This window comes from Sardina pilchardus, chromosome 19 (assembly GCF_963854185.1).
Source record: "Sardina pilchardus chromosome 19, fSarPil1.1, whole genome shotgun sequence".
In the NCBI taxonomy this organism is placed as follows: Eukaryota; Metazoa; Chordata; class Actinopteri; order Clupeiformes; family Clupeidae; genus Sardina; species Sardina pilchardus.
The window spans coordinates 15,148,503-15,162,616 of record NC_085012.1 but is presented as its reverse complement, the minus strand read 5'-3'; the positions used below and the strand labels follow the sequence as shown (position 1 = coordinate 15,162,616).

At 42.7% G+C, this 14,114-nt stretch overlaps 1 protein-coding gene across 4 annotated transcripts; it reads right to left on the bottom strand.

Moving 5' to 3' along the window:
* Positions 1-9,019: 9,019 nt before the first annotated feature.
* rpl22l1 (ribosomal protein L22-like 1) lies at positions 9,020-13,270 on the bottom strand. 4 transcript variants are annotated; one of them, XM_062521349.1, is made up of 5 exons: positions 13,217-13,239; positions 12,679-12,792; positions 11,083-11,188; positions 10,850-10,914; positions 9,020-10,721 (listed from the first exon to the last, which is right to left on the bottom strand). In XM_062521349.1, the coding sequence occupies exon 5, from the start codon at positions 10,695-10,697 to the stop codon at positions 9,204-9,206; it is 1,494 nt and encodes a 497-aa protein (XP_062377333.1). In that variant the 5' UTR covers positions 10,698-10,721; positions 10,850-10,914; positions 11,083-11,188; positions 12,679-12,792; positions 13,217-13,239; the 3' UTR covers positions 9,020-9,203. The 4 variants fall into 4 exon arrangements, with proteins under 4 accessions (XP_062377333.1, XP_062377331.1, XP_062377332.1 ...); XM_062521347.1 differs by lacking the exon at positions 10,850-10,914; XM_062521348.1 differs by lacking the exon at positions 10,850-10,914 and having other exon boundaries at positions 9,020-10,717.
* Between the last annotated feature and the right edge of the window lie 844 nt (positions 13,271-14,114).

Below are 14,114 nucleotides of genomic sequence, written 5' to 3'. Positions count from 1 at the left end.
GTGTTTTACTCAGCCACGTCTGTGAGCAGCAGAGGGAGGCTGCCCCCCAACACACACACACACACACACACACACACACACACACGACTAACAAGGGACGCAGAGAGGGAGGGAAACACTTTGGTGAAGTAGTCCACCCTATAGTCAAGTGCCATTGCCACAGCAAGTCATTTTCTCCTTAGCAAAGTTGTAATTACAGTAATCAGCTCTCTCTCAGTCTCTCACTCTCACTGATTAGGTGACCTGCTCCTTTCTCAGCTCTGAAGTTTGTCACAGATGAGTGTCCAAAGGCTTAAAACTGCAGACTTCTGTTGTCAAATGCATTCTAAAAGGATTCTGTGAACAAATTACAATTCATACAATAATAAGGACATATAATGGAGCCGTCTTACAGTAATAACCCTGCGGTATCAGATCAGGCAAGCAGTGTGCCATGGACCCACTGATGATTTGCATGACAATGGTAAGGATATTTAGGCAGCCCCTGTTCTGGGCATCGACACGCCTGAGGATTTATTTGCTCACACAGGTTGTTTGTGGAGATGATTCATAAGGCCTTGGTTGATGAGGGGCCATTTGATTAGGTTTGTGTCTTTTATGCGCAGACAAAGCATTGACGTCACAGCTGGGGTCTACAGGGAGAGCGTGGGCGGTGGAAGGCAGGGGAGAGGTGGTATGAGGAGGGGTAGGGTGGGGTGGGGGGGTTAGATCTTGCAGACAGCGAAGAGGAGGTGAGTCAACCTTCCCTCTCATCCAGCAGAGCACGCCGGCTCGCTGAAAAGCCCTCATGTCATCAGAGCTCACGCTCAACAAAAGGCAGCTGCTGCTGCGCTTACAGGAGACCAAGATCAGTATCACCGAAATAAGGGAGAGAGTGACACTGCCGTCAGCTCTTACTTCCATTGGCTAGAGCACAGAACTGAATTGCAGGACAAAAAAAACAAAAAAACACCGCGACTGTAACTTTCATTAAAATATGTTCTGCATCTACAATATGGTACAGGGGTTTAGGGGTAGTGAAGGTGATTGTCATGATCAAAATAACGAAGGTGAAAAGTGAAGAAGGTGTTACTAGATATCTCTCGGCAAAGGTAGCACAAGCATCGCTCATTGATGCATACAATACAGAACACACTTACTGTCAGTAGGGACAACCCAACCTTTCAAATGCAGTTGGCAAACAACATTTTAATGCTTTGGTTCCTCTCAGAAACAGAGGCTATATTTTAGTCGCAGCTGATGAACTCTCCTGTCCCTGCATGAAAGCATTAGCTCTCAGAACTGATGGATGAACTGGAGCACATCCAAAAAGCAGAGAATACTGGGCTCCTCAGTAATAAGCAGCACACACATCCACTCCCGTCTCTCTCCCTTGTGGAGAAAAGTGGCAAGCACACAATGACTCTCAGAATATCACAAGGTCATATGATTCCTAAAGTTAGAGGGATGCGTCAGCATGAGTTCCAATGTAATCTAAGATAAAGCTCCTGAAAAGCTAATTATCCATGCACTTCAACTATATAAGATTATATTCCCATCAGTTTCATCTGCTGTCTCATGGCCATAAATGTATGCATACACCAGCATATCATCTAGGCTATTTTAACGTAATAAATGCATAAAGTCATGCTGCACGGTCAGACCATATCCTTGGCAAAAACACATTATAGATTTTTAGAATGCAAATAATTGGATAGGCTATTTGATGGAAGCAGGAAAGTGGACAGAAACATCTGATTGATATTTATGTGCATTTTTAGATAATTCAAGTTTGGATTCTCAATGTCCAATTAAATGGAATAACAATTAGGCGCAAATCTTCACAAAGTACAAGTAGCCTATCTATGAACTACATTTCGATAGCCTCGGCTGTCTGCCAGCGTGCCACTTGCCGGTTTATTTCAGTACCGCGGTCAGCGCCCGGAAAACTATATTGTTTTATTCACGACAAAAAAGCAACAAGAGTAGCCTACGACATAGTCTAAAAGCTCAGTTTCCTTTATAATTATGTTTGTTGGTGTGTTCAAAGGAGGTAGACAACGCGATAGTAGTTGTGGTGATATTCTAAAATAGCATTACAAACCCACACCTTATAAAAAGGACAAGGATCAAACAAACACATTTGATAGTCTGCTGCCTGTATCATCGACTATGTTTTGCCTTTTCAGCGACTGTGACATAATCAACATGTAATATTTATGAGAAAGATCAGTTTTCATTCCCTGGGTGTTGAGATAAATAATTTCTATGTTGATGAAATAAAATACATATGCTACACATTGCCCATATCCCTTCAGAACAACAACAAAAAAAGCAAACGGCTCTAGAAATGTGCGTCTCCGGAAGTTTATGAGCACTTAAGTGAACACTAAACTATAAGCTACGCTAGGACGCCGAGCTAAGAGCCATTCTAAACTTAAAGCCTCCTATTTGGAACATCACTATATTGTTCATTTTTGAAAAGCCTAGTCAACTTAGTTGACGACTTTTCGTCTTTTCCCATTCATATGTCGTAGGTTCCTATTATTACCCTGACTTTTCATTTATCCCCTCAACCTTTATTAGAAATGCTGAAAACTTACCATGGTGTTGCCATACAATGATCATGTTGCAATTGTTCAACGAAACTCCATTTCCAGCGGTGTCCGGGGAGGATCCGAGCACAGTCAGTGTGACGGGCGGAGGTGGAAATATGCCGAGCCTTCATGAATAATTCAGAGACCCTCCATGTGATCAGAGCTAAATAAATTATTTAGCCACACCATGTCCCCATTCAGTAACTGCTTACGTCAATGACGCTTGAACAGCCACAGCGTATCTCCGTAGGCAGCCACGCGATTGGTGTAACTCAAGCGGTGCGTGCGCTAAATTCTGTTAGTGGGAAAAGGCATGGCAGATTTTCCCTCGAGAAAATGCAGACTATAGGCTACGGCTGCACCTGTGGGTGAGATTAAGCCGTGGTATACGTATCCTCTCTTGGGAACAACCCAGGTGTGATCTTATGGAAGAGATACAGCTAACACTTTCTCCCGCTTTTACCTGCCATGACATCATGAGGAGTTGTCATTGGCCACAGTCAGCCAGCTACTGCTTAGTTTGATTGAATTGTAAACGCTGCACCTTTTCAATGCAGATCCGTGAGTGCCGTTGTGCTGCGCAGGTTCAGTGATGTATTTCATTGTTGTTTTTTTGTCCTGAAGGGATGTAGCCTATTCCCTGAAGTAGGTCTAGTTGCCATTTGCTGAAGCAATTCAAATATTTTGCCTTAATCTCTTGATGATGCTGAGGCCCTTTGTCCCCTGTAATGCACATACTTGATCGTGCAAAGGATACTCCACCTAGAGTGTTATAAACAGTTTAAATACACAGTTTCAGATTTGACATGGGTCTTTAACATGTGCATACATTTTTTAAAAAGTCAGACTAAACAAAAGTTGTGCCAACTGCAAATAGGCTACATAGGCCTAGCACACACACACACATACACACACACACACACAAACACACACACACACACACACACACACACACACACACACACACACACACACACACACACACACACACACACATATACATATACTGTATATATATATATTTGCAGTTGATGAAAAATAAATACTATAAATTCTGTTTTTAATTAACCCCACCCAGGTCCCTTACACAAACCAATACACACACCTCATCCCCATGCTCTTGAAATTCAAGTGGATCTCAGGTTCTGCTTGAAACAAGAAAGGTTGCCATGGTGACATAGCATAGAGTGTGCATCCAGCGAATGGGTCGCTCTGGTGGTCAAGCTCTGCATGCATCAAGGAGAATAGATGTGCCTTGGATTTGCCAGATCCACCATTCACAGGTGGCATTGATATCCAAGAGTCAAAGGAAATATTAGCCTTGATATTAGACAACCATAAACGATTCACCAGTTGTTCCTCCGTTAAAATATATTTAAAAAAACATGTTCCTGCCTGGTTAAAAGACTTCACCTCTCCAGCTTTCTCTCCGCCACTCTGTCCCTCTGGCTCTCTCTCTCTCTCTCTCTCTCTCTCACACTGATACAGTTGTTGTCGACTGATTTCTGTCTGAGGAGGGTGCTCAGGAGTCAAGCTGCCAGCGGGGTCAGTGGTAATTACCTCTATATCTGACCTGTCTGTGTTAACAGGCTTGGACACTGGGCAGCCCCCCGTGTCTAGCTGGAGCCTGGGCTGACATGCTGGCTTCATCTCCCTGCTGAGAGTCTGTTGTGTTTTTTACTCAGCCATGTCTGTGAGCATCAGAGGCTCCTGTCAGTCAAACAAACTGATAGAGTTTTGCCTGATGATGATGATGCTCAGCGCTGCATCAGATACCCAGACATCCAGATACATCAGATACCCAGTGGTTGACACTGCCCTGCTATCTATCTGGGTTGTTCCCTCAAAGGTGAGTTCCCACAGCCACCCGCTTATTCTCTACTACGCCCAGTGTTGTCAGGTGATAGCAGACTTGCAATATGATACCCACGCCAGAATTGGATACAGGCTGCCATCGGAGTGAGTTTCTGCTCAATTTTTCTTCATAATAATGACTCACCAGCCTGGCTGACACCAGACTGCATATGTCAATTGAGATTGAAAGTGGGTCTGGAAAGGCTTCATTGACGTATGACTTACAGGGGTGTAACAAGCAGTGAAATTAAAACTTAAATTGGTGTGTTAAACTTGCCTAATTGCTTGAGATGTGCAGTAATGAAATCTTTCTTGAAAATGAAGCTTTAAAATGCAGTTGTTTACTCAATTCCAAACAAAATACATGTCCATATCTGTCGCTATCAGTGAAGCCATTGGTTGTGCCAAGGAGGTTATGTTTTCATCAGGGTTTGTTTGTTTGTCTGTCTGTCTGATTGTCTGTTTGTCTGTTCGCAAGATAACTCAAAATGTTATGGATGGATTTCGATGAAATCTGAAGGAAGGTCTGGAATGACCTAAGGAAGAAACGATTACATTTTGGGAGTGATTCGTGTCCAGGTGGCGGTTATGTTTTCGCTTGACGGAGGTCTGCACTCTCTGAGTGCTTTTCTAGTTCTATTTGTCATCATATCAGCGATTGTGATTAGCGCTTGGGTTTCTGGAAAATTAGAAATGGGTGTCAGTGGCCTCCTGACCTGCAGAACAAATTCAAATTTGCTAACAACTTCGTCTGGGCTCTCTCAGACTAATGACACACAATGCGAACATGATTTTCTTACAATTTACCTGTTGTACAATTCAACAAAGTACGCAGCGAAGCAATTTGACAAATGAATTGAGTTTGATAACGTTTGATAGCAAAATAGCCAGATACTTTCCTTAAAGTTTTACTCACAGAAAAATACAGCTGGAGAAAAGACCACGGCACATTCTTCTGATGTCATCCTGAGTGACATTTGATTGAAATTCATATTCAAATTTGTAGTGGTCTTCGAATAGGCCATCATCTCCTCAGCAATCGTGACATCGGAAAATTGTGCAGTGGTCTCTACATTTTTTCCAGAGCTGTATATCAGAAATTGACATCAGCAAAGTCTGAATGTCCCATCATCTTGTTTTCATATAGGCCTAGTTGTACAAAGTAGAGGCAATAACAGTGAACTCTGGGAAGTAATAATAATGGAATGATTTCAGATAATCAGCATTTCACGTTTACACTTTAATGAACTCGCTGTGTGGTCCTGCCTGTTCATTTCTGGTTGGTATTTATAGATTTGAGCATGGTGGTTGCAAGTGTGTTATTCATTTCCTGTAAAATGCTTTTTTTTATATGACGTCTGCCGAGCAGTCCCCTTCCCCCACACAACACCCTCTCTCTGATTAATTCTCTTTTCATAACCTCTGCAGAAAAGGTGTCGACATCTTACGTCATGCCTGACATGCAGACAAGGATCTGAAGCCATGGCTGTCTGCACAGTAATCAACCTGCATGTATGTGGGTGGGAATCCAAACACAGTGACTGACTGAGGACAGACAAGAGGACAATTGATCATGAAGGAGCCTAGCAGCTCTTTATTTTCATAAACTAAGTAGGCTATTATAATGTATAAACAATTATAAGTATAGATAAATATATATACATGCACTTGATAAAGATGGAAACTGAATACATGTTTTAACCATAAAATTGCCCAAATTTGCACATCACATACTATTGGGAGAGTAACAGCAATGATCAGTTATTTTATTTTGGCCATTTTTCAGACTGGATGCAGATTTTTCACATAACAGAGACAGACACAGGATGTGAAAGAGAGGGGTGGGTGAGGGACGAGGATAGTGCTTTTCAATAAGGCTGGCAGCAACAATTCTCCCAGAAAAGAAGACCGATAATAAGTTGTTTGACATATACAGTAGTATTCTTTGTTTTTCATTAGCCTACATCTTCAGTAGTAATTTGCTAGAACACAAAGTTATCTGTTGCATTACACATCCAGTCAAATAATCTCACTTATGGCATACAGTATGTATTGCATAATGGCAGTTTTCATGAGAACAATAGCAGCTACCACCTACAATGGCCACTTTGTAAAGGATGGCCCAGGCACGCCTCAGGGTGAGAGTTGTGTTGCGTGTATTCAACATTAGTACATGCTGGTGAAGCAGTGATAAATATTACAAGAAACTATGATTAATCTGACTCCATAAATGTAAGTACTTGAACTTGAATAATTAGTTATATAGTTGATCAACTATAGAAAAGTTGTAGTTGCATGGCATATGAGTGTCTGCGCTCTTTCCCTTATATAAAGCAACAAAATAACATATACATGTAGATGGCATGCATCTGGAATCACTAGGGCATCCCTGTTATCTGAGAGCAGGGGATGTCCCAGGTTACATCCCTGGTTACAGAAACATAAAGTGCATTATGCTTTAATGTTCTACAACTGACAACACTGAATTTATTGCATGGAGACTTTTTGATTAAAATCGTATCAGACAGGAGCAGATTATAAATTCTCCTTTGATGAATACAGTTAGAGTTCAGCTATTTTCCTGTGGTCCAGGAGAAGCCTGGTATACTGAGATAGGCCCTCAGCAGGGTGACGAGAACTGAAATACACAAATCCCCCCAGTGTTTACCTTCCTTCAAAAACATCTGAATTGGGGTGATGCCCGAGAGCTGGCCTTTTAAGAGTTAGGGCCCAAGTGAAGTCTGTGGAAAAAATGTGGAAGGATGAATTATTGTGTGCCTCCCAGACTTCTCTTGAAGAGGCAGAAGAGGTTCTGACAGCTGGCATGGAACAGGTGGGGCTCTTTGAAGTAAACATTTTACAAGGTCTGAATCTGGTGGCGTCAGTGGGCAGCCGATGAGACAGTTTCAGACCGTGCTATATAGAGGGGGGTTGAGACTAAATATATATGTATCAGTATTACAAAACTGGCACAACTGACAAAAGATTCTGTACATCAACTCTACAGATGTTAGCAATAATTGAAAATGCTGTGAAAGATGTTTTTCACTGTTTTCGGTTCAAACAATATGCAAATATGCAGAACAATATGCAAACATCTTCGATGTAAAATTATATATACAATATTATAATATTATATATCAACTTGGTAGATTGAAAGGCTGGAATTCTTCTAAGGATCTTCTAAGAGCCCAGTCAAAACAGTTACATCTGTGCTCCATATGAACTCACCTCCTTATTTCAGGTTTGAGGAGTTGGTGTGGTCTCCGTCAACCTGTCTACTTAAATGTGCCGAGGTGCTCACACACTCTTTCACACACGCAGGCAGGCAGGCAGGCAGGCAGGCAGGCACACATGCACGCTCGCTCACTCACTCTTTCTCTTTCTCTCTCTCACACACACCCACACAAAACATAACACACTCACTTTCAAGACAAAATAAACATAACAAAACATCCATAGGTATGGAATTACATCATTAATAAAAAGCCATCATAGTATGAATATAAAAAGCAGATTCAGAAAAGTAGTACATCCAAGTCTAAATAAGAACCAGGCCCTTGACAAGAATGCACACATTACATGTTTGCCATAAAGTCACTGAAGAGTTTTTGAATAATTAATTTGTCTGTTCCTTGTCAAACATATGAAGGGACTTAATTCTTCCCATTCAGTTGTGAAATTCCTCCTAGCCACTAGAGAAAACAGATTGTAGGCATTCTTGTATCACTGCTTATTTTGGAGAGTAGCATGCATCCCCATGGTTGCAGAGTTTCAGCTCCAAATAGATGAAAAGGCACCGATGTGAGAACATCTCGCTCTCCTCCCTTAGGGCAAAATAAACAAACGTCTCTTCTCGCTATAAAAACTTGCTATTGAGCAAAAAGGATAAAATATTCCTGTCAGCTTCTTCACGTGTGTTGCATTAAATATCCTAGGCCTACCATATGTGTCATCATAGCCTACTACAGGAAGGTTGTTGCTCAACATGAAAAATCACTTTATTCATGGGTTTCATCAGGTCCCTTTCCACAGGTGTATAGAATCAAGCACCTTGATTATCAATGCAGACTGCATGGTGCTTGATTAATACACCTGTGGAAAGGGACCTGATGAAACCCATGAATTGATACACATTGTGACGCCGTGGTCTTGCCTAATATGATCACGGAAATGTTGAATGCGTTTCAAAGCCTTGGTAGAAGATGCTAAACGTCTAAAACCAGATTATTTCCAGCAAATTAAATGATCTCTGATGACACCTGGTGGATGAAGAAGAATTTTCAGTAACGTAGAAAACGAGCCGAGGATGGAGCCAAGGCTTATGATTCACCACTTCTGTCGTTGTTGTTTGGCTTCTTTTCGAGATTTATTCCTGGTGAAAGCCTGGTGAAATCGATGCAAATTAAGGTTTCCTGTTCTTTTCAATTTCGCATTCTTATTTTTCATCTGTAAATGACTTTATTTGTGCTCACTCCCTTAATATGGCAGGTGTTAAGCTTCCATTCATATTGATGATGATGGGTAACACACCAAAGGAAGAAAACTATTCTCCCTATACCAGACATACACACTTGAGTCAGTGACCATTCTTTGATTAAAAATAATAATTTTATTCCAGATCAGTCACACACAAGAAAGGCCTTAGCCTTATCCACAGATCAAAATTACAATTAGGCCTATACACGTCAAAGTTGTAATCCTTGTACCTAGGCCTATGCATGACCAAAATTAATCTTGAATGACTGATCAGTGAGTGCTGGCCATTTGATGTTATACCCTCAAGCTGGCCAGTTCCACGGGTAGTTCAGACACAACAGAGGACCTTCTCCTAGTGCACCCAGGGGAGAAAATCCCTATTCCAGGTGATGCCTGCTCCTCCTGATTGTCCATGTCTTGTGCTTCCCTCGATTTCTTGCTGCCTGAGACACCAACACATTCCTCATCTGGAGCATTAGACAGCAGTTCTGTGTCAGCATCTCCTCTCGCCGCGCCAGCACTCTGGTTGGTACACATGGCTCTCTTCATATTCTGGAGGGTCCTAGGGGAAGACACTGAGGTACAGTCTGACATTGTGTTCGTCTTCTCACCTCTCTTCAGGGCTTTATGCTTACTGTCCAAAATCCTTCCTTTGCCCATGGAGCACGTGCGATGAAGGCTGGATGCTGGGTTGCCTCTCTGTGGCCTTGGCACGGGTGGCTGATTTTTAAGATGTTGGCTGCATTTTGCCAGCCGTGTGATAAGTATCTCCAGCCTGTGCTTCTCACAGGGAACTCGGGGAAGCATTTGACAAGCCCGCCCTGGGGGCACCAAGGACATGCTGGTGGGTAAACACTCGGAGTTGATCCCTACGAAGTCAAAGTGTGAGCAGAGATAGACAGAGGCCGGCCGCAACCCAGGCCTCAAGGTGCTACGCTCCAAGCTCCTGTTCAGGTTGATGGGACCCCGAGGAGCGTAGAGTGGACTCTGCAGGGCCACAGCATGCAGCGGGCTGGGGTAGCGATAAACCTCGGCCCCCTGGTGGGAGCGCAAGTCCGAGCGGTACCTAGACTCCAGGACCACCTGCGGTTGCAGTATCTCCGACACGTCCGGCCAGCGCGAGTCTGGGTACAGGCTGGCCACCAAGAAGAAGCCGTCCTGTGGGATAACTTCCTGACTGCAGCTGCTGGCAGCGCCGTCGTCTCTGACCTCCCTGTGCTGTTCGGCCCTCTTCATCGCAATGGGCCTCAGAGTTCCGCTAACCTCAGGGGCATTCTGAGCGAACAGAGGGGCGAACGAGTTCGAGAGGAAACTGACGTCCGCGTCCTCGCTGCACATCTCACTCATGTCGTCCTCACAGAACCCAGAGCTGGCCCTGGAGCTGCTGTCGTCCCAAGCAGCAGCAGCATGCTGCACCCTTGGCCCCGGGCCTTCATCACTATGGCCTACACTATCTAGAAGAAGGTCCTCCGAGGAGTGCCTTGACCAGCTCTGAGCCGTCTCGCATCTCTCCAAGTCATCGAAGGTCTCCTCCGAAAGACTGCGGGTCAATCTCAGCCTAGATGAGTTCCCATCCAGCCAGTACTGGTAGGATCCCGGACGAACGTCCTGTGAGGGTTTAGCCCTATGGTTGCTGCTTCCCAGCGCCATCTCCACCATTTGCTTGTGCTTGGCTCTGAGGACCTCCAGTTCAAGGAGGCCAGCCAGGGTGGCCTGAAACCGTTCACTCTTGGTCCTGGCCTTGGACCATGCCATCGCTTCCGCTTCTCTTCCAGCAGTTGTCAACATCTCCGGAGCCTCACGTTTGACTGTCTGGTAAACAGGCAAGACTGAGTATGTTGTGCTTGCCTAAAGGTAGCCTACACTGTATTTATACTGTTTTTCACCAACTATTACACCACAATCATTTGCATAGTCATAGGGTAGTCCTTCACTTAAACGGTTTATCTTTGGCTGCTGGGCTGGAGTTTCTACTGCTGATAAGATTTAATCCAACCTCTCTATTCTGAATCAGGTGATCATGCCATGATCAAAGGAGAAGAAAACAAAAGACAGTTCAAAAGTGCAGGGTTCAACACCTCATGACATGGAGTAATTAGAACATCAACACATTTCCATCAACAGCTGAGGGCATTATAGGTTCCCAATGGAAAAATAGAATGAAACATCTCACCCTTGTCATACTTCCCTTGTACAATATGTATCCTGTTTCAGGCATTTCATTACAGATGCAGAATTTGTAGAAGACATGAATTTAATCTCTCCAGTCAGTGTCATTACTATTCCCAGTCCCAAGAAGCATGTGGATAAACATAAACATTATTATATAAACAAACAAGTCATGGACACCCAAAAGGATCAGAAGGCTCACTCTATTGGGACAATGCTTGATGCATTGATTAATACTTCCCTGATGAGCATTGTGATAAACACTTTAATGTGTCAAGGAAATACTTAACACTCCCTGATTAAGTGTGAAACATGGGGGAGTAACATTATTAGGTGTTGCTTAGCTGTAGGAAGCCCATTACTGCAGTAAGGGAACCATGCCAGAGAAACTGGTATGGCACAGCATCATGGTTGATCAGCTGATTGTCAACTGATATATCACCACGAACACAAGATGAATTAATCAAGATTATCAAAAAACTCAGTCCAACATTTTATAGCAGTGTTCTAAATATCTGCCTGTTACATCTCACTTGGAATTTAAGTAACATCTGTGTTGCTAGTTTAACCATGATGGCCATATATGGTAACATTCTGTTTAAGATATAGATATGCATTCTATACTCCCTTACTAAACCATGTGAGCATTGATACATAGATGTTTATGTAGTGGATATTGGCTTCCATTGCTTTGTATCAGGTCTGAATCTAGATCTAATCTCTAATCTGAGATTAACTCTGTATTGGTTACTAAAATAAGAGTACCCATTCATAATGATTAACAGATATTAATTTTTACTTCTGTACAACAAAGGGGTCATATGTTCCCAAATTGACCATATAAAGGGTATTAAATCCCTCCAGACAACCAGACCAAGATAAAGACCATACGGGAGATCCAGATGATGTGTCAGATAACCATCTTTATTTACAAATGTCAGGCTACAGTGTGAACACCTCAGGTCTTATGTGCCATCACAGTCAACTATCGCCTGGCTGTAAAAAGCTTCAGCTTCAATCTTCGGTCTCAGACTCGTCGTCATCCTCCTGACTGATCTGGAAGTAGCGCAGTTCATACGTCTCCTTGTCCGAAGCCACCACTCTCAGCCAATCACGCAGATTGTTCTTCTTCAAGTACTTCTTGGTGAGATATTTCAGGTACCTGAAAATGTGTAGATGTTTAAGTAGCTGGTCCTTCAGTGTGGACATAATGAAAATAATATACTGAACATTAGATTTCAACTAGATGGAATCTCACCTTTTGGAGAACTGCTTTTCTGATGTGACATTGATCTTATTCTTCAGGCGTGCAATCTGGACTACATTTCCCAGATTACCAGTTTTTCCATTGACCTTCACTCTCTCTTTCAGGAAGATCTCCTGTTAGGTACAAGGAAACATGACCACACTAGGGAAGATAACCCTAGGCTTTCAACTAGGGAAGGGGACCCTAGTCAGCAGACCAGGTTAATCATGTACCAATGCACACTCCATTTTTGTATTATTATTAATTTAAAGTCATATGAATGTTTAAACAATCAAGATGTGTAATCACTTAATACATGACAGCTGTTAACAACTCAACATCCAAAAAACTTACAAAATTAGCAGAATCAAGGATTCCATCCTCAACTGGATGTGTGAGGTCAAGGGTGTATTTCCAAGAAGCCCCCTTCTTGCTTTTCTTGGTAGTAGTCTTGACGATCTGTCTTTTCTGTGTAATTATAGGCACCAGAGCGGTAGTTACAAACAATTCACAGGACTCTACACAACTATGACTCTGAAAGGCCATTACAGAAATGTCTATGTTTATTCATTCATGTCAGTTTCATAGCCTACTACTCTGAACGGAAGAAATAGTTTCTCCTAAGGCATTCTTTTCTAGGTCCATGACATTATTCTTTGTGACTTGGCGTGAATGTAGCTGCGGCAACACAGTAACAGATAGCCCTGAAGTCCCACGTGTCATGTTAATGTGGACCGACTTTCCGTACGGCTGATTTATTCGCGTTTAATTGGTGGTACAACGTATAGCCGCACATACACTATTACCGTGTGTATTACTCCTCTTTGCTTAGCAATAACATCACGTCTAAATACATTTATTACATGACCAAGTAGCCACAAGAAAATCTTACCGGCGCCATTTCAGCGAGAGGAGAGAGGAAAAGGAAGTTACGTTGTCATAGGAGGAGCTTAAAGCACCAAAGAGTAGGCTCGTTCCATTTCGTCGAGAGCCGCGCAAATTAGGCTGCATAATACATGTTGGCCTTCCGCACAATGTAAATTCATTCACGAATGTGCTTCTTCACTCCAGTCATTTGGAGTTCTAGATCTGAACCAGCCCCTGAGCAGCTCAAATGATGCCAGGCTTTTGTGCTAGGCTAATTGGTTCTTCTAATTATAGAAGAAATGTGAAAAGTAAAGAAAAAATTATAACATTTCACAGGTGAGATGTTGTCTTTACAATATGTTGTTGTTATGAACTGTTCTGCTCGATTGTTATTTCTTAAAGGGATATTCCACCATTTGGGGAATTACACTAATTGTCCACCTCCCCTTGAAGCAACACTAAAGAGTTGTTCATTAAAATAATGTTTCCAAAATCATTTCAGCGGTTCATCAACTCGTAACAGGGTGAACGATAGCCTACTTCTGCATTGACTTCACGGCCCTCTGTCGGCTATAACTGCACTATGTGACTATTAGATTGGGTAGCATACCAGGATCATTTTCTGCAGTTTTTATTGTTGACGTCAGACATGATAATCATCCAAACATCTTGACCCATGCTATGCCCTGATTCAGTGCCCTCCTGTCTATGGGCCCACACTGTGCTGTGTGAGAGGGGGAGTGGCTAGAGCAAAGAAACCCAATGTGTGCCTCTTATACCAATATATTTAATGATATCTTTTGCATTTCTTAACCAAACAACGTCAAACTTGACACTGCACTTGCTTGTACCTGAAGCAAGACACCTGCCAAGTTTGAAATCAATCCCAGGAATGGTTCGAAAGATATGCGGTTAACACACAA

Bases quoted from the DNA above. Each gene is read 5' to 3' on its own strand.
- rpl22l1 (XM_062521347.1), bottom strand. From the start codon at position 11,127: ATGCCTGAAACAGGATACATATTGTACAAGGGAAGTATGACAAGG. The intron at 10,722-11,082 runs GTGAGATGTTTC...CCTGTTTACCAG, and splicing joins ACAAGGGAAGTATGACAAGG to ACAGTCAAACGTGAGGCTCC.